Genomic DNA, 20,540 nt, shown 5'->3' with positions numbered 1-20,540 from the left:
TGTAATCTGAGATTGGGATTGACATTTTATTTTTTTTGGACTTTTCTTTATAATTGAATTGGATTGTGCATTAAATTTAATAATAAAATCAGCCCCTCTGTCAATTTATGTCTTAATTTCAAAAATTTTGGCTTTTGTAAATTGGATTTTTGTAATGAAATTGTGCTTTTATGTAGTACTCTCTCCGTCCCGGCTAAGATAACACATTGCTTAGCCAGCACGGGATTTTAGGAGTTATTGGTTAAAGTGTTTAATTGGAGAGAGAAAAGGTGGGTGTAAGTATTAAAGTAGAGAGATAATGAAAGATGAATATTTTAATAAGAGTGGGAAAAAGTGGTTGAGTGTATTAATTGGAGAGAGAAAATTTCCAAAAGAGGAAATGTGCCATCTTAGTTGGGACAAACTAAAAAGGAAAATGTGTCATCTTAAGCGGGACGGGGGGAGTAATTGTTTTGTAAATGCGTTAATTCTCTTTAATTATCTAAAATTTGTAAATAATTATTGATGTGTAATTTTATTATAGTTAATTTACTTTTAGTAGTTGATATTGGTGGATCCATTGATATTCCCATAGTTAATTTACACATTCTTTTGTCTTTTCTATATTAATTAATTTCCAATTTATTTAGTTTTATATTTTTATATGTTTAATAAGATGTTACCATTATTTACTACTCTCACTGTCCTTTTATAAGTGAGACGTTTCCTTTTGGACTTCGGCCGTTGTTTTGCAAAAATAATAATAAATAGTTAAAATGGATGTGAAAGAGAGAATAATATAGAAGAGAGTCATACCTAAATTATTCTCTTACTTACGTTACTTTCTCTTCACTCTAACTATTTATCATTATTTTCGCTATTTTTATATAAAGTAGGCCCCTCTAATTCTAATGTGGGCCCTTCCAACAGGCCGACCAACGACCAATCCACCTCATCCGGCTGGACTGGGTAAAACAACGGCAGAAAAAAAAAAAAAAAACGCTTCACTTATAGTGAGACAGATAGAGTACTTTTTTTTTCGTTTAACATCCACATAATTGCACTACATTTCTGATTTTTAAAGTTGAAGAAGGATTTTAATTGGTTCATCAACGGATTTTACTTTTAACATATGAATTTAATCACTCCCACCGTCAGCCATTAGGAGTCCTATTTATGAGCGGCATGGATTTTAAAAAATGTTAAGAAAAGTGGGTGGAAAAAAGTTAGTGGAATAGGAGTCCCACTTGTATATATTAGTTTTAAATGAAATGTGAGAGGAATGAGTTAGTGGAAGGTGAGACCCTATTATCATTTATGGTAAAAGTGAACCGGGACTCCTATTCGCGGACAAACTAAAATAGAAAAACGGGATTCTTATTCACGGACAGAGGAAGTACTTTATAATACGATTCTAAATTTTTTAATCCTTAGTCGCACACCTCCTCTTTGTCAATTGTTTTATTTTATTTTATTTCACTCATATCAAAAATTTAAATTGTATAAAATCGTTTTGCTGAATATGAAATGTTTCAAAAGAGTGGGTTGAGAGAAGTACATTTCTCTTTTTATTATTGCTTATAATATTTTAAATTGCATATAATTTTATGAATACTTATTTTATTACTTAGTTTAATTAGCACATATATAAACATAATTATATTGTCTTTATTCTTTTCTTATATTTTAATCTACTTAACTTAGAATTTATATCTATTATTTGAAAATCTTATGATCCGTGCATAGCACGGGTGATAACACTAGTTGGAAAAAAGTTATACTCGTCGTCTACCTCATTTTCTGTTCCCAAATCCCTAATTAACAAGGATTGAACAATCCTTTAGCCTTCTGCCACAAACGTTGCCAGCTCCAATTTAGCATCCTCCTCCAGTGCCTTTACAACGCCGGCGAAATCTGCCTCGGTTAATTCCTCTGTGCAGGAGAAATTAGATGAAAAATTCTCCCATGTATGTAAATTCTTTCTTCTTTTTTTTTTTTTGCTTTTAAGTTTTTGTTTTTGTTGGTAATTTTCTCTCATGGATGTAAATTCTTATCCCAATTATGCTAAAAAAAATAATCTATATGTATGTTGTATTCAGAGACAGTCCGTTTCGTAGCATACAATAAGTTAGTAACCATATGGAATTGAGAAATGAATTGTTGTCATATGATTGTTCTCGTCGGTTGCTTTGCTTGTCCAAGTAAGAACAAGAGAAAGGGAGTACAATGCAATTGCATTCTTATCTCGCTATTGATTACGAAACTACAAAATTTCACAACTACGAAAACTAAAATCTTTATTTTTTTTTTAGCCATAGCCACTGCATTTAAGCATATTTCTGGCTCAAACACTTTGTCAATTTATGCGCAAAAACGGAGAATGCAGTTGTTAATTACATATACATGTTTGTTGCATTATTCCGGTCGCTGCCAACTGCTTTCAGAGGTCTCCTTCCGCACACGGAAGAAGTTATCTGCGTATGTGCTTGTCCCAACTCGGGCACCCATTGCACAGCTCGTGCTCAGGACTCTGGGATGGGTTCATATTTTTTTACTACTACTATTATGGGACGGAGGGAGTACTCCTCTATTCCACATGAACGTGCACTCTTCCTTTTTTTAGTCTGTTCCACCATAATATGCACTTTCTAAATTCGAAAACTCCGTCTTCTCTAATGAGGTGCGACCATTCTCCACCAGCAATACATCGATAAATTTCTACGTTTCTATTTGTTTACCAATTGTGCATTAAAATTCGTGTCCAATCAAAAGTGAATTTCTTACGAGACCAAGAGAGTAGTATTAGTCTTTTTAAGTCTTAACGCAATGAGAATTTATACAATCGAAAGTCATGTTGAACCCCAACTACATAGAGTCATACTTCATAGACTATGTATCGAGTCAGAGACTACGTTAGTCATTTAATTTGATATCTAGAAATCAAAGAGTTGAATGGATGAGAAATTGAAAAGGGCCTAAATAATTTGAGAGATGGAGAGTAAACTGGCAGTATTTGCAATACATTTTACGCTTCAATACAACATCTTCGATAACATTTTCTTCCTTAGTCATACCTGTAGAATTGAACCGATGGTTAAAATTGGAACAGGACCGACGACCATTTTGGAACCGAAACAGCTTCTCATGGATTGAATCAAATCTGACATATAAGTTATCCTAGTCCGTTTGTTCAAAAATTTTGGAACCACAAATAGAGGTTAGAGAAAATAAGAAAAATAGTTGAACCGACAAAACCAACCGCTCCTTTCAAACTTCGAACAGCAATTTTTTTTGTTAGGCTGAAATTTTTTTTGATACCAGAACTCCTGGCTGAAAATTAAAACCGATAAAGGCATACAATTCAATGATTCGTCGATTAATAATTACTACAATAGTGTATACTGACTGAAATTGAATGTATCGTATTGAGTATAGTGAAACATTGAGGCGTAATTTGTATACAAACTAAAAAAATGCTATAGTTGCAATATTTGTAAAAATCGTGTAATAACTACAAATTCGAAATAAAGGTTGTGTTATTTCGTCAATTTCCACTCTTTGGGTGGAAAATGTTGCAGAAATCACACCTCATCTAATCATGGCTTGCTTCAACATAATGCTGGATGTCTAGTGTCTTTTGAGATGAAGGGTTTAAACTTTATCACTAGACTCAAAATCAGAGCTATCACCTGCAAATCACCAACATATATATACGTGATATGAAATGTTGAGTCAAAACTAAGATGAAACGCATTTTAGGAGAGAATAAATTTTTATTTAATTTTTTACTTACATAAGAAAATCCGACACAAAGCATGCAGAAACCAGGGAAATCAAATGGTGGATTATCTGACAGAAACCAAGCTGAGAGAAAAATAAAAAAAGCTTGTTAATGTTCGATTGAGATACAAAATTACCATTTATGTAATTCGAAATGTACCTGATATAGGGCTGTAAATTAATGGAGATACGATACTGGATATTGAAGTCATAGCTAATAGAGATCCTTGTGCAATTCCCTATTCATGTTGTTTGAGGTATAAGATTTTTTATGATATATTTATCAAATCAATATAGCAATAGAATAATGTAAGGATGAACTTACTTGTTCATTAGAGCTAACTTGTTTTGAAACGATGCTTCTTATCTGTGATAATTTAGGAACACATAATGACTACACACACTTGTATAATAAGTTAATTGAGATTTAGTAACGAGTTTACTACTTACGCAAGAACTCGATATAGTAAAGAACATGCCCAATGACGAACCAAGATACGGTACCTACAGAATTGGACAAAATTAGTAATCTCTTTCAAAATGATGTTTAAGAATGTGTTGTAAGAGAAACTGAATTTTAATATGATGTACTAACCCAAGGTGCCCATGCTATGCTTTCAAGCAGCATCTGCACATAATCAGAAAATGTCACAAATTTTATTGAAATGAGACCAACTAATTAATTTTGTAGGAGAGATTCAGGTTTCATACACTTAGAAAACCAGCGAAGATTCCAACACAAAGTATTGTTTGTTCCCCAATAACAGGTCCTAATATAGGCATCAGAATAACCTGCATTTAGAAATTCAAGGATTATTATATGATTGGTGAGATGAATGAAAATAGAGAGGTGAAAAGATGATTAAATTACATTAGTAATAGTTGCTCCAACGTTTATAATGAGAAATATCAAAGAGAATTGATCTTTGTTGAACTGGAACCGAGCCTTTAAGTAATACTGCAACATAAAACACAAGTATAATTAATTGTAGGAATCACTATTGAATTGTTCAGTCGCTAAGACAATCATCGATCAAAATACATGACCGTCACTAAATTTTGCGACAGAATAGAGACGACACTTCTATGTCTGGATATAACGTCGTTTTAATTAAATAGCGAAACAGGGGAGAGAAAGAGTACCAATAAGAAAGAACCAGCCCCAGCCTCACCAACACTATTGAAGAAACATACAGATGCTGCAAGTGCAATTATTTTGCTACAATACACAAATAAACATTAATAAAAGAATTTGATAGAGATGCTAGAATCTTGCAAGAATTAACACAAATGTTTAAATAAAAATCAATGCAAAGTATATACTTCTTCATATATGCTGAGTTTCCTGCTGTACCTGCTCTTGAGTAGGTGAAACACATCTTTAGGAGAAGGGATTTGATGAATGAAGTCGGTTTTCTTGGAAGAGTGATCTGCCTCCGAGCTCAAGATCAACGGCTGCAAATCATCCTTTTCGCGGTCGGAATCCTTGAGAAACAGTCGCATGTAAATTGCTGCAAGAATAGCTAGAACTGATGCAACCTGTAATTATATGATACATTACTATATAGTCAAGAATTAAATGTAGTATTATAATTATTTTTTCGAGATTTAGACAATAATGGAAGAGATTAACATTGGATACAAACCTTAAATATGAGAGAAAGTGAGAGTAAACCAGCAGCTAATGTGCCACAAACATTTGCCATGCTCATCACACCACTTAGTGCTGCAAATGCTCCTACACGCTTCCCTTCTCCAACATTATCTGCCTAATATATAATACAAATATTTAAATGCCATGACTTATAAAATTAATACCGTATGATTTATTCTAATATCACCTCTTTATTTAGTATACCAATGACTAATCTTTTATTTCTTCAATAAAGATACCACGTTGTCTAAGGGAATTTATTTTGTACTACTAGTAAATGATATTTATTGAGGATAAATAAATCATAAATACAAGATTAAGAAAATACCAAATAGCTAAAAGAGATGCAAAGAACGCCCCCATCCACAATCATGTCCGTCAATATCTTCATTGCGTAGTAAGCATAAAAGAAGTTTGTTGTCCGACTCCAAGCCAATATCACTAAAATAACATACGTATATGTAAATATACATATAAATCAATTTTAAGTTATGTACTGTATTACAAATACTTACCGATTGGTATAATCTGAAGAATGAGAGGAATTGTCAATAAATTCTTCCTGCCATAAGCGTCGGATAAATTACCAATCATCGGCATCATCAGCGCCGATCCCACCCCTGTTATCTGTAGTGGTACAAATTATTTGATGCTTAACATAAGATTGTTGTTTGAATTTGACTCGATAAAAATATGGTAAAGGGTCGATTTTATCCTATCATTTCGCCCTTTATCTGAAAATGTCATACCGTTTAAGTAATTGGTGCTTGTATAGTAACCATTGATTCCAAAAACTTTTTGGCAACCATAATATCAATGTGACAACCGAAATTATACGTCGACTACCTAAATTACATGTTGTTTGCCCCAAATAACACATCGATTACTCAATTGATGTACTATAAAATTATCCAACCGTTAGAATATTTTTGGGTAAACGCTTCAAACAATAGGACAAAATCTCAATCATTTACCCTAAAAGTATCATTTAGTATTTCTCAACAAAATACAACCACACAATATAACAAAAGTTTAAATGTAATAATAATAATAATAATAATAATAATAATAATAATAATAATAATAATAATAATAATAATAATAATAATAATAATAATAATAATAATAATAATAATAATAATAATAAACTTGCTAGAGCTCTAAGGTGATTAGGAAAAAAGAACATTGTTCAACTAAATCACTTATCAATTAATAATTGTAAAAGCCCACAACTCATAAGTCATAAGTAATGATATAGGATAACGAAGAAAAAATAGTAGTATTGCCTATCCCTTTCAATACAGTAAGGTCAAGGAGACAAACAGCTCCTCCTATAAATAAAGGTCTAAAAGACAAGAGTTTAGCTATCAAATATATTGTAATTTACAAACAAAAGAATATACATTTAGAAAGCACTCTCTACAATAATATCAATATTACATCATCAAAGTTCTTGCAAAGTAATGCTTAAATAGATAATAAGCCAATACTATTTGTCAAAAAGCAAAGAAATGAACAATAAAATGTGTTGATAAGATTGTAAGGAAGACTTACGGCGAGCTGGAAGCCGGTGAGATAGATGGAGAGAGAGCACTCGTCTTTGCCGCCGCAGACAGCCGCCACGGTGACGTCGGTGAGCGCCGGATTCACCAAATAAAAAGGCAAAAACGCCATAAACACCGTCACGAAGAGGTGGATCAGCCTCTCCCATCCCTCCATTACACTTAATTAAAACGAAGAGGTGGATTTTTGCAAAGTCGCAGTTTGAAAATTCGAGCAAAGTTGCTATAGTATATAAACTGCCCTGAGCTGGAAACGGGAACCTTGGTGGTTAAAGTAGTTGGATTTTTTTGTATAGAATATCTTGACGGATAGAGTTGTAATTTGTGTTTTTATTATTTTAAACTTCATTATGATATGACTTTGTCAAAAGTTTGTAATTTTTGGTCAGGGTGCATATTCTTTTGTGTAAATTAATATCCTTCCTTCCCCTTTTCCACTACCACACGATTTTTGATGATTTTTGAAAAATATATATAATAAAATATGAGGGAGATAGTAAGAAAAATGATGAATTATTATTCGAGCCTACAGGAAAATGAAGCTTGCTTTATCAGAGAGAGTGGAATTGAATAATTAGAGAGACCAAAGTATTTGGTAAAATAGCACCAAAAGAAATGATAAAAAATTGAGAGTCATGAGTTTGGTTTGGTGGAAGTCTATATCAAAAAAATTTGTACATCCGACAATCGTGATTCTTTTTTTATGAGCTGAGTTGAATATAAAACAGAACGTGTAAGGGATTAATTATCAGTAGTTTAATCTCAATGATTATGTTAGTAATGCTAACACGTCTCTTTCACACGTTAAAAGTGTTCGTTTAAACATATCAAGCCACCCACCCCAAATCACTCACCAAACCAATAACAATTTCATTTCTTTTCATTTGATTTTCATTTGAGTACATGTTTAGGAGACATATTAATTAGCATAAAATAATTAATTAAGATAAGCTTTAAGATAGAGCTTGACAGCATCATAGACGGTGTCATCTGTCCGACACCAAAGCCAGGACCCGGCCTTGTCTTGCCCTTTGGTTGATAGCACCTCTGCAACCGTTGTGTTGCGCAGTCCTGTCTCTGGCCTTGCACCGTTCAAACCTTGCGGACGCTTTGTTGTCCAAAATCGAACTGTCTGTAGAAGCCCTTGCATTGTTGATCCTAGATATGGAACACAAATAAACAACATATGAGCATGCTTCTTGCAATATTGTGTTTCCTAGTATGATTACTAAATTTAGGTATGAAGTTTCTTAGATAACACATAATGAGAACAAGACATATATGTGGAATGTGTGGCATGAGAAAGATCAAAATTAGATTGTACCTTCTTCTTGGCAGAGAAGTATGCCTCAAGAATAGATGGCTTAATTATCCTTATAAAGCAAGCTGTTAAGATTAGAATGTTTCTTCCCATAATCAGTTGCTTGTTGGATTAATTTTCTGTGTTCTTTTCTTGATTAAGTTTTGCCAACTTTAACTTTCTAAACTGTCCAAGTAATTACTACCTCCGGCCCACGATAAGAGTTATATTTTGTCATTTTAGTCTGTCCCATAATAGGAGTCCTATTTCACATTTACCATAAATGATAAATAGGTCTCACATTTCACCAACTTGCATTTTAATATAAAAAAGTGGGTCTCATTTACACTAACTTTTTCAACTCACTATTCTTTACATTTCTTAAAACTCGTGTCCACACCAAATGTGACTTCTATTGTGGGAGGGAGATATTAATTGATTTTATTCAATAAGAATTGGCTTAGTTTGAATAATCTTTTGTAGTACAAGGAATAGATACCAAGTTTGTGGTGTAAGAAAGGGCAAAACCCAATGGAAGGGTGAAAATATGGACAAAAATTCTAAACTTGGTCCAAAGTTGGACATGATTTTGGACAAGTAAAGTTGATTCCCTACAAGGCCAAGAAATCATCTGCACCAACTTTTGCACCTCAAAAAGTTATAAAATATCCAGTTAGTATTAGCTGATCATCAAAATCTATCTCAATACAAAAACAAACTCCTGCTCCCTCTCTTCATGGCAGATCGAAAGTCGTTATTCTCTCGATTTTGGCCTCCATCGGCCTCACGCCGTACGCCCTCCCAAACCGGTGCTGCACCACCACCAGCAATGAACACTAAACAAACACCTGCATCCCAATCTAGCACCTCATCACCACCACCACGTCGAGCTGAACCCAAGACTCCGGCCAGGCAGTCGACCACCAAAGGCAGCAGCTCTCCCGCCACTCCACCTAGAGCAGAGCCTCGAAAGGCATCCCCCAAGCCAAGCAAATTGCCCACAAGTGAATTGCGAACCAAAGACGAGCATAAAACCTCATCACCATCGCGGTCCCCACCCTCATCAAAGCCTGCTTCACCCTCTCGATTGTCGTCTCAATCTAGATCCCCTCCCTCTTCACCCCAAGCACAATCCCCATCTCGTGTGACCCCCTCCACGCCCAAACTAGCATCAAAACCTGCTTCTCCAATCTGTGCCACTCCTCGTTCTCCCAAGCCCGCTTCCCCATCAAAAGCCCCCATTTTAGCATCTCAACAAGAAGCAGAGGCGAAGGAAGAGGTTAAACCTGTAGTAGCCAATGGCCAAGCCCAGGATGGGAAGAGCTTCAAGCGTGATGATGACGAAAACAAGCCTTCTCAAACATCACAACTTGACGATGCAGCACCACCTGCCCAAGACCCGGAGAAACGTGAAAAGAGCAAAAGCATGGATGATGGCGGAGATGCCCCCGCTATCAAATTGGATGCAAAGCCTGAAGATGTGAAGGAAGTAGTGGAAGCAGACGAGAAGGAAATCGTGGATTCTGCTGCTTCAAAGTCTACCTCTACAGCACAAATTGTGGAAAAGGCTGAAATCCCGAGCGAAGAAGACCAAATCCTCAGAAAGAAGCAAGATGGCCCTGACATGTTAATAACACCCGGTGACACTACATCTTCTCAACCAGTGAAGAAAAACAAAAAGATCATGACTGACATGTCGAAATTTGCCAAGGAAATAGCCGGTGGAGACCACAAAAAAGCCATTTCTGACAGGCCTGTAAGTATGATAACCCTCGTAGGAGAGAACAGAGGAGCATCAATGCACATGGAGTCCGATCATTCAAAAAGAGAGAGGCCGGTTCACATTCACCGGAGCTACAAGAGCAACCCTGATCAAAGTCCTGAAGCTACCACCGATGGAGATGAAAGCTCCCAAAGGAAAAAGTCAGAAAACGAGAGATGCATGGAAGATCAACCGTCGGAGGCATATGTAAACAACAATGCACAAGGGATCAACAACTCCATCGTGTTCAACACTTCCATCGTTGAAGGAAGTCCAGGAGTTCACATGGTTGTCAGCCATCAGCCAATCCAGTCAAAAGAAGAAACAAATCTGCCTGAGGCACGAAAGGCTGAAGTTAGCACCAGTCGTGCAGAGAAACTCACCTATCAGCCAACAATAAGAAGAAGATGCCTGCGAGGTCTTCTCATGGAAATGAGCGACTCTGAGCAAGAAAAGCCCCGACGACATGGTTGTCGTGTTTCATGCCAGAAAGGGAATAGATAGAATAGCATAGATGTTCTCTAAGATGAAAATCACAAGTCCACACACACACACACAAACACATACACACATACATACATAATAAAGCTGATGATGCACTTGAACAAACACTTGTTTGTAAATATTTCACTTGTAAATAAATAAACCAACATTTTCCATAGTCACTATTAGCAAAGCATTTGGTAATAGCTTACAATTACAATTTCATGTTCTACATAAGCAACACAAATCCAAATGGTTTAAGTCAAATTTTCTATCCATAATACAAAAGCTTCGAAAACGAAACCATATCCTTGACGTCTTATAAGTAAAACATATCTTATGAAGGATGAAAGCAAGGCATATGTAACACCCGCTTTTCATGTTACATTTTACTTTAAGATTTTTGTTTTGAGTACAAACGAGTGATAGACCTTGAGAAAAATATCGTCTTTGTTTTGATTGGTTGCGAATGGAAATAGTGAATGCTTGATTTGTTATTTGGTTAGTGGTGTGGTGAAAGTAGTAGACGAGAATGACATGAGATTCGTCGATGAAAAATTTGGGCGTTTGTTTACAAGTACTTGGAATAACACCAAAATACCAAAATAAAACTCCACAATTTAATCAATGCTTTAAATCAAATATTTGGGTCTATCACTTTTATCAATCTTATTTTAGCCCATTTATCCTATTGCAATTGGGCTACTTTTATTCTATAAATTTATTCCTATTTTTCCATTTCATTCTCCCAACTCTCTCACGGTTTTCTCCCGCATCTCCATGTTCCTTGAAAATCTCTAACTAAAAATCTCTTCTACTTCTCATATATTTCCCCACAACGTGACTTCATCATTCTTCCAATATGCCGTTATTCATCTTCTTCTCCATCAAAAGGTAAATTCTCCTCATTCCATGAATACTGAAAGTCTCCATATTTATTGATTCCATAATCCAAATTTCTCGACATCACAGTGAGAGAGAATAGAGAAAATTGTGATTTGCAAAACCTGCAACCTGTGCAACTTTCCTTTCTCCCACAGGTATTTTCTTTTCTTCGATTCTATGATATATTTCCATACATTCACGGTAGTCCACCATTTTAATTTCTGAAAATGTGGAATGATTCTTCTTGATAAAGTCTTAATCTTTATTATCATCAGAAGTTGCCCTCTTGTTTTCTCTTGATCTCTTCAATTTAAATTCTTTAAAATCCCTTGTCTGCTCAAAATGTGTGAATCGAACAATTAGAAACTTAATAAAAGGTTTAAGATTTGGGGAAATGAGGAGGGGGACTTACCTGTCGTGTGAAGCGGCGCTGCCTAACGGAGGCGCCGGCGACGGCGGCTGGACGGCGCTAGGAGGGCGGCTGACGATGCCAGACAGCAGCTGCCCGAACCGATCGAGCTCGGGTAGTGTGAGAAGTGGTGGTGACGGCCACTGGTGTTGAGAGACGAGAATCAGGATTTAGTTTCTGCCTGAGTGAGAATTTGAGGGGGAGCTAGTGGTTAATTTTAGAGGAGGGACCGAGAGAAAAGATCTAATTTTGGAATTGTAGAAGAAAGGCAGAGGGAGGGAGCGTGAGCTTTTGAGTTTCAGAGAGAAAGACATAGGCGTTGGTGACGGCTGGGAGTATTTTTATGTACTAAATTCTTTGTCCTTTTCTTATCTTTAGTTTTAGGTTTTGGGCTACATTCTTCTTTTCTTAATGGGCCACTATTATTTAATTTATCTAATAGGCCCAATTAAATTGGTTTGGGTTAGGAATATATATATGTACGTGTGTTTGTTGGGAGTATATAGATAGTCATTTGCTTTATTTAGTTGTTACTTTTGTTGTTAGACTAAAATATTTCTTTAGTGTTTTTTTTTTTTGTTTAATTGTAAGCTCGAGCCTTAGACGGAAATTGTTTGAGCAGTTTACTATGCGATGAATTAAAGCAGGAAATATGAGGACTTTATATATGGGTTTTCTATGTGAAAGAATGAAGGATAATTTGAACACACGCACGTAGGATGCATGCATCATTTTTAAATTAATTTATTATGCAGAGTCTAATTTTTGCATATGATGTTATTTTGAAAAGGGTGAGCTGGGCACGTTGTTGGCGGTTGGAATAAGAAGTGAGTGAGGAGTAAGCTTGTGAGGTGGGCTTTCGTTTTTAAATAAGGACTATGTCCTAAATATTTTGTTATGTGAAAGGAGGTGAAAAATGTTTGTCTTGCCATGTTTTGTATTTGAATGAACCTATTTGAAGTAGCTATGCCATATATGTTAACGAATTCGGGTCCCAATAGGGCCGCAAACCCTGCTCGGACTGGTGTACACCCAGTAGATCGTGCGCTATCTCATTGGAGTTGGCCGGTCTAATGACTTGGTTCGTGGCCACGTTCCTTGTCATGTAGTTTAGATATGGTTATGGTGGATGTGGATGGAAAATGGTTGCGCAACCGAACTTTACTATAAAAATATGTTTTTAGTGTACTTGGGTTCTTTTAATTAAAACCCCCAAGAACACTCGTTTATGGCTTGACAAACTGTATTTTGGCATATGTCCACTGAGTGCATCAAGTACTCAGCCCTGCATATTGAGAGGTCGGGATTTTGCACGCGTGTCGTAGGCGCGTGTCCCTTCCTATTCAACAAGATTTATAACTTCCCACTTCCCAAAATACTATTAATTAGTATATGGTAAGTTAGGGTGTCGAACCCACGAGGAACGGTAGCATCCGTTATGTATTTCCACACTTAGAAGGGTTTTGGCGATGCCGCCACGCTCTAAATTGGGGGTGGGAACTGAACTACGAAATATAAACAACACTTAAGCTAAGATTGGGAACTAAACAGTGAAAATAACATGCAAGTAAAAGAAAGCATTTAAACTGGAAAGCAGACTGGGCAAGTTGGTAAACTGGGCAACTCAGTAGTGGCGAAAATAAGAACATTTCGGAAATGAAAAGAGAGCAGCAACTTGCATGAGCATCCTAAGTTCAGAAAGCAAAAGGAACTAAGTTAAAAGACTAAGAAAAATAAACTAAGTGTTGGCTCCTAAAAGAAAGCTAGGAAACTAGGATAGTGACATGTTCAAAAGGTGAACTTTAATTCCCTAACTAATGTGACTTAAAGCAGAAAAGAGAATTATAAATCTGATCCTAAAAGACATATTAGATGGGAGAGCTAAAAGGTGAAAGGTGATTGTACTTGTGTTTCCTTAAGGCTATTGTCCAATGGTTAAAACTAGTGGGTAAAAGGTTTCACCTAATGGATCTCTAACTTAACTCCTAAAAGCTGATTTCTCTTCTACTCCTATACTAAAAGGCACGAAATTATGGAGGAGAAAGAGAGTAGATGGCTGCTACATGATTAAAAAGGCAAGAGAAACACAAGATCAACAATTAAACTACCTAAACATGCATTGAAAACACCAAACTAAAAGCTGAAACATAAAGACTCATTAAAGAAGATAAAGAAAGCTTAAGAACACTTAAACATGGTGGAAGAACACTCAAGAACCGAGCTCATCAAACTCATGCAAAATCATACGAAAATGACACCCGACAAGGTGCCGAAAACACACAACACATGGCTGATTTTTTTGAGACTTTTCTAACTCCTTCTCCACGTTTTTTTTACCATAAACTAACTAAGAAAATGCTTGAGAAACTGATTTTAAAAGCTTGAAAGGATTTTTAACTAAACAAGAACATAAGCAACACTAGAACTAAACAACAAGCTAAAACCGGAAATAAACAAGAGCTAAACTTTAAAACACATTAAATACACAAACACTTAGAGAAATTACTACTTGAAATGAGCCTTTAAAACAAGTCCAACAACAACAACTAAGATTTAGAAAGGAGCAAAAGTACTACAAAGTTAAGAACAAGCTAACTAGAGAAAGCAAACACTATTACTAAATTACTACTACTTCAACCCATGGTGAATTAAAGATCTTGGCAGCCTTGAAGTTGAAATCTCTCTTCTTAAGGAAGAGAGAAAAGTTTCCTAGAGAGAGAAATTGCTAAACTAAACTAAAGCTAAAGTGATAAAGTTGAAATCTTCTTGATTGCATTTACATCATTATTCTTGAGAGAATTGTCCTTACAGTTTGAGAGGGTAAGGGAGTGAATCTTTTGCTTGTAATATGTGCTTAACTATCTTGATGAGACCGACGGTTGAAACCACATTGTTCGATGAAGAAAAATATGTTTTTAAAAATTTGTTTTAAAAATCTGTTTTGAGCTTGGTTCTTGGGGGTATCATTACGTTTTTCATACAACTTGTTTGGTATGTCTTTCGTGTGTATCTTGAGTCGTTGCGTGTGTTTGTGCTTAGTAAATGCCTATGTGTAGTGTTGTGTTTTAGTTAGTGTGTGTGTAGAAAGTAGAGGAGAGTGACTTAAACTAGCAATTGAGTGAAAAGTCCAACCACATACTTGGGACAAGTATGATCCAAGTGTGAGGATGCTTGATAGGCTAGTTTTCGTCACTTGGATTTGATCACTTTTCACACTTATTAGTTGAATATTTGCATGAAAAAGATTTTCTTTTAGCAGGGAATGGATCATTAAGTTTGGAAGCTGCTTAATGAAGACATCAAGAGGAAAACATGCAAAAAAGAGGGCAAAATGACAAGGAATAGAAGAAAGTGGAGAAAGAAGGCAAAGAAGACCCAAACTGCACAAGCTGTTGGACTGGCCAGTTTGAACCTAACGGGAAAATGACTAAAGCCACTTCCACACACTTAACAAGGACAACTCTCACTTGCTACACACGCCCATATCTGCCCTTGGAGAGTAAAAAAGAAGGAGAATATCTTTTATTGGATATATGTATTAAAAAGACTTAGTCACCAACAACTAGTAACTTTATCACTTAGCTTTAGTTTAGTTTAGTTTACTCTCTCTCTAGAAAGCTTTTACTCTCTTCCTTAAGAAGAGAGATTTCAACTTCAAGGCTGCCAAGATCTTTAATTCACCATGGGTTGAAGCTTGTAGTAGATTTTAGTTTCTTTAATGCTTTAGTTTCTTTGTAGCACTTGTGTTGAAACTTAATTCCAACATCTTAACTCTCTATTTAATGGTTTTTGGAGGCTGATCTTTAAGAGCTTTGGTGTATTTATTTCTCTAGTGTTAAAGCATTTACTCTTAGTACTTGTGTTCTTGTGTTTTTTAGGTGAAGATCCTTGTTTTTAAGTTTTAACTTTCATTTCTTGCCTAGTTAATTGTTGTTTGTGTTTTGCTTGTTGATTTCATTTTTAATGTGTTTCATCACCATTGTAGAATGTTCTTAGTGTTCTTTATCTTCTATATGGAGTGGTTAAGTTTCAGCTTTCTCATTTGGTGTTTTCAATGCATGTTTAGGTAGTTTAATTGATGATCTTGTGTTTCTCTTGCCTTTTTAATCATGTAGCAGCCATCTATTCTCTTTCTTACTCTTATTTTCGTGCCTTTAGTGTTGAATTAGGAGCCATGATCAGCTTTTAGAAGTAAGTGAAAGAACCATTAGTTGTAATCTTTTATCCAATGGTTTTACACCTTGGGTAATAAGGTTTAGGAGACAACAAGTACATGCTTTCTTTTCACTTTTGGCAGCCCTTTTAGCTTAGTTAGTTTCTGCACTCAACCTCCATTTGCATGTGATTTAGTTTAGCTTTTTAGAGTTAATTAGTTTAGCTTCTTTTAAGGGTCACAATCCTAGTCTCTAGATTTCTTTAGTAGCTAACACTTAGATTATCTTCCTTAGCTTTTAACTTAGTCTCTTTTGTTTTCTGAACTTAGGATGCTCATGCAAGTTGCTGCTCTCTTTTCATTTCCGAAATGTTCTTATTTTCGCCACTTCTAAGTTGCCCAGTTTACCAACTTGCCCAGTCTGCTTTCCAGTTTAATTGCTTTCTTCTTATTGTATTTTATTTGCATGTTTAGTTTCCACATTAGTTTAAGTGTTATTTACATTTCGTAGTTTAGTTCCCACCCCCAATTTAGAGCGTGGCGGCATCGCCAAAATCCTTCTAAGTGTGGAAATACATAACGGATGCTACCGTTCCTCGTGGGTTCGACACCCTAACTTACCACATACTAATTAATAGTATTTTGGAAAGTGGGAACTTATAAATCTTGTTGAATAGGAAGGGACACGCGCCTACGACACGCGTGCAAAATCCCGACCTCTCAAATGGCGCCGTTGCCGGGGATTTTGTGTCGCGTGTCGTAGGCGCGTGTCCCTTCCTATTCAACAAGATTTATAAGTTCCCACTTTCCAAAATACTATTAATTAGTATGTGGTAAGTTAGGGTGTCGAACCCACGAGGAACGGTAGCATCCGTTATGTATTTCCACACTTAGAAGGATTTTGGCGATGCCGCCACGCTCTAAATTGGGGGTGGGAACTAAACTACGAAATGTAAATAACACTTAAACTAATGTGGAAACTAAACATGCAAATAAAATACAATAAGAAGAAAGCAATTAAACTGGAAAGCAGACTGGGCAAGTTGGTAAACTGGGCAACTTAGAAGTGGCGAAAATAAGAACATTTCGGAAATGAAAAGAGAGCAGCAACTTGCATGAGCATCCTAAGTTCAGAAAACAAAAGAGACTAAGTTAAAAGCTAAGGAAGATAATCTAAGTGTTAGCTACTAAAGAAATCTAGAGACTAGGATTGTGACCCTTAAAAGAAGCTAAACTAATTAACTCTAAAAAGCTAAACTAAATCACATGCAAATGGAGGTTGAGTGCAGAAACTAACTAAGCTAAAAGGGCTGCCAAAAGTGAAAAGAAAGCATGTACTTGTTGTCTCCTAAACCTTATTACCCAAGGTGTAAAACCATTGGATAAAAGATTACAACTAATGGTTCTTTCACTTACTTCTAAAAGCTGATCATGGCTCCTAATTCAACACTAAAGGCACGAAAATAAGAGTAAGAAAGAGAATAGATGGCTGCTACATGATTAAAAAGGCAAGAGAAACACAAGATCATCAATTAAACTACCTAAACATGCATTGAAAACACCAAATGAGAAAGCTGAAACTTAACCACTCCATATAGAAGATAAAGAACACTAAGAACATTCTACAATGGTGATGAAACACATTAAAAATGAAATCAACAAGCAAAACACAAACAACAATTAACTAGGCAAGAAATGAAAGTTAAAACTTAAAAACAAGGATCTTCACCTAAAAAACACAAGAACACAAGTACTAAGAGTAAATGCTTTAACACTAGAGAAATAAATACACCAAAGCTCTTAAAGATCAGCCTCCAAAAACCATTAAATAGAGAGTTAAGATGTTGGAATTAAGTTTCAACACAAGTGCTACAAAGAAACTAAAGCATTAAAGAAACTAAAATCTACTACAAGCTTCAACCCATGGTGAATTAAAGATCTTGGCAGCCTTGAAGTTGAAATCTCTCTTCTTAAGGAAGAGAGTAAAAGCTTTCTAGAGAGAGAGTAAACTAAACTAAACTAAAGCTAAGTGATAAAGTTACTAGTTGTTGGTGACTAAGTCTTTTTAATACATATATCCAATAAAAGATATTCTCCTTCTTTTTTACTCTCCAAGGGCAGATATGGGCGTGTGTAGCAAGTGAGAGTTGTCCTTGTTAAGTGTGTGGAAGTGGCTTTAGTCATTTTCCCGTTAGGTTCAAACTGGCCAGTCCAACAGCTTGTGCAGTTTGGGTCTTCTTTGCCTTCTTTCTCCACTTTCTTCTATTCCTTGTCATTTTGCCCTCTTTTTTGCATGTTTTCCTCTTGATGTCTTCATTAAGCAGCTTCCAAACTTAATGATCCATTCCCTGCTAAAAGAAAATCTTTTTCATGCAAATATTCAACTAATAAGTGTGAAAAGTGATCAAATCCAAGTGACGAAAACTAGCCTATCACATATTGTTTTTCTTAATGTGCAGATTGAGCGTCGATGGACGTGGAGGATGTTGAGCAGAGTTGTTGGAAAATTACATCTTGTTTGGTTGTTGGATTTGTCGGGTCTTCATACTCGGCATTTTTCCATGTTTTGACGCTTCCGCTAAAATCCTAAATTTTCTTTGGACTGTTTTATCATTTGGTCTTATTATTCAAAGTAAGTTTTGTTGAGACAGTCTTCAAGATTGTTTTAAGTTTCTTAGTTAATCTTTTGTTTTGTCGTGTATATTTCGTTGTTCCCTTTTTCTTCCCCACTTCTTTAACCCTCCCTTAGTCGTGATCAACCGTGTTTTCTATCCTTAGAAAATGCGGGCGTGACAGCATACCTTCTTCTACGGAAAATAGGACCTAAAAGTATATACAGACATATCTATTTGCTCGGGTGGCAGCCACTGCTTAAAAATAAGAAGCCTACTCGTATACTGGTTTCGTATCAAAGCTGCTTAAACAGATAGAGAATGCTTGGAATGCAGAGAGGGGATATCGAAAGTCCATGGTAAATATGTCCTTTCCTATCTTCCCGAATTGTAAGATTACATTCTCTTGTTCTGAAGCTGGAACATTCTCTGATGAGTCCCCGGCAGCTACAAGCTGAAAATTCTTGACCGAAGCCACTGTAACACGTCCTCTGAAGTTGAGACACCAACACTGCAGCTGCTCATGCCATCTCGGAGTTTTGTTCTTCAAAATGAGTGGTTCACCAATGCTGTTGTACGGTTGTTTCGACTTTCCTCTAATAGGGACGTCGGAAGTAGAATCCTGTTTTCTCATTTCGGTAGCTGTCAAGGGACTAAAAGCTTCATCGTGACCACAACCAAATGTCACACTTCCACCTTCCTCAGTTGACGATATTGGAATTGTGTGCATCGTGCAGTTCATCCTTCTTGGTCGCCTTGTGCGGAGAACATTAAGTTGGTAAGCAATAGTTGCAACATTAAAGCTGCAAATAGGTATTCTTGGTGCCACCTTTTTGGGGGAAATTCTTTTCCCCAACCAACGGTGCGATTGGATAGGAGTGTTGCAGGGATGCCGAGAATCGTGAACATAGAATTTGGAGCCAAAAAAGTTGGATCTGGTCACATAAAGTTATAGTTTCAACAAGAGGATTATAATGAGGATAGAAATGAAAGCAAGACACCTTAGTTTGCCTGCATGACAATCACTGGTGTGAGAAAAATCACTTGCTGCAAAAGATATGACAAAATCTGTTTTTGTCGCTCTTTTGATTCGTTTCGCGTCTAACAGAAACTTACTGGCTTCCCCCGAAATAGCTGCATAGATTCAGAAATAGAGAACGTGCATTTTAGGACGAGCCAAGGCCAAGACTCCAACTATGATGAGAACACGCATTTTAGATCATTAAGGTAAGCGAGTTATCTACCTTAGCAAACGGCCCCCAATTATAAAAAGAAATCAAGACAAGACTAGCATATACATGTAAATCACAACACAAAACATCAATTCATAGATTGTATTCCAAGAGAGAGATGATGATCACTTGCCAGGGGTTAAGCCAAGGTATAGCCTATAAGTCGAGGTTGCCCTTTCCCTTCAGATACAGCACTGAATCGGAGAATCCCTTGGGCCGGGCTGATACACATTTTCAATCAATCAACAACGATGAAGCAAAGACCACATAGGGAGAAAACTAGCTTACCTGCTTAAGAGACATAGGGAAAGTAAGCAAACCACATTGCTCGGGTGTCCAAACGACCTCTCTAACTACCCCTCTCCAAGACTTGCAAACAGCAGCACAACACACCACAGACCTTCGAGCCGGCCACACACGCTGATTAGCCGCTACCCTAACAATGATATCAAGAAGCAACTCCGGGGGCAAACTGGCCCTCCGGCTCTGCTCCTCTACCACCTGCACACTAAGATCAATGCTTCTATGCCCACATTCCTTCTCATCCATGCCCCTTTTCCCCTTAAATGCCATCTAAAGCCACAAATCTAACAAACTACAAACCCCCAAAGCCAAAATTGAGGACACCTTTAGCTAAAACTAAAACCAAAATCAAAACCATGCTTTCAGATATTTCACAAAGAGAAAAGAGCAGGAATCATCAAACTCATAAAACAAGCAAGAAATAAA

At 36.3% G+C, this 20,540-nt stretch overlaps 1 protein-coding gene, 1 long non-coding RNA gene and 2 pseudogenes across 3 annotated transcripts; 2 read left to right on the top strand and 2 right to left on the bottom strand.

The window, feature by feature from the left end:
- Window positions 1–3,334: 3,334 nt before the first annotated feature.
- Window positions 3,335–7,288, bottom strand: LOC125190365 (uncharacterized). 2 transcript variants are annotated; one of them, XM_048087649.2, is made up of 14 exons: window positions 6,968–7,288; window positions 5,929–6,040; window positions 5,742–5,854; window positions 5,406–5,528; window positions 5,114–5,298; window positions 4,903–4,978; window positions 4,631–4,717; window positions 4,471–4,551; window positions 4,355–4,387; window positions 4,210–4,263; window positions 4,085–4,126; window positions 3,920–3,998; window positions 3,773–3,843; window positions 3,335–3,668 (listed from the first exon to the last, which is right to left on the bottom strand). In XM_048087649.2, the coding sequence occupies exons 1-14, from the start codon at window positions 7,130–7,132 to the stop codon at window positions 3,588–3,590; spliced, it is 1,302 nt and encodes a 433-aa protein (XP_047943606.1). In that variant the 5' UTR covers window positions 7,133–7,288; the 3' UTR covers window positions 3,335–3,587. The 2 variants fall into 2 exon arrangements, with proteins under 2 accessions (XP_047943606.1, XP_088914626.1); XM_089058500.1 differs by lacking the exon at window positions 6,968–7,288 and adding an exon at window positions 6,163–6,273.
- A 1,666-nt stretch (window positions 7,289–8,954) lies between these two features.
- Window positions 8,955–10,698, top strand: LOC125189390 (uncharacterized; annotated as a pseudogene).
- A 403-nt stretch (window positions 10,699–11,101) lies between these two features.
- On the top strand, window positions 11,102–18,636 carry LOC125187135 (uncharacterized). Its single transcript, XR_016130149.1, has 4 exons — window positions 11,102–11,414; window positions 11,493–11,560; window positions 12,605–12,665; window positions 18,427–18,636. It is a non-coding gene; the product is annotated as an uncharacterized LOC125187135 (long non-coding RNA).
- Window positions 18,637–18,853: 217 nt separating this feature from the next.
- On the bottom strand, window positions 18,854–20,384 carry LOC125207016 (tubby-like F-box protein 5; annotated as a pseudogene).
- Between the last annotated feature and the right edge of the window lie 156 nt (window positions 20,385–20,540).

This window comes from Salvia hispanica, chromosome 5 (assembly GCF_029641045.1).
Source record: "Salvia hispanica isolate PSC_SH4W2 chromosome 5, Shi_PSC_v1, whole genome shotgun sequence".
In the NCBI taxonomy this organism is placed as follows: domain Eukaryota; kingdom Viridiplantae; phylum Streptophyta; class Magnoliopsida; order Lamiales; family Lamiaceae; genus Salvia; species Salvia hispanica.
Note: the sequence above shows the minus strand (reverse complement) of the source record. Positions and strands in the feature narration are given on the sequence as shown.

What these genes read in the sequence shown, in the direction of transcription:
- LOC125190365 (XM_048087649.2), bottom strand. Translation starts at nt 7,132, where the DNA reads ATGGAGGGATGGGAGAGGCTGATCCACCTCTTCGTGACGGTGTTTATG. An exon ending in TCACCGGCTTCCAGCTCGCC is followed by an intron (nt 6,041 to 6,967) that starts GTAAGTCTTCCT and finishes GTACCACTACAG; the next exon opens with ATAACAGGGGTGGGATCGGC. An exon ending in TTGGAGCAACTATTACTAAT is followed by an intron (nt 4,552 to 4,630) that starts GTAATTTAATCA and finishes TTCTAAATGCAG; the next exon opens with GTTATTCTGATGCCTATATT.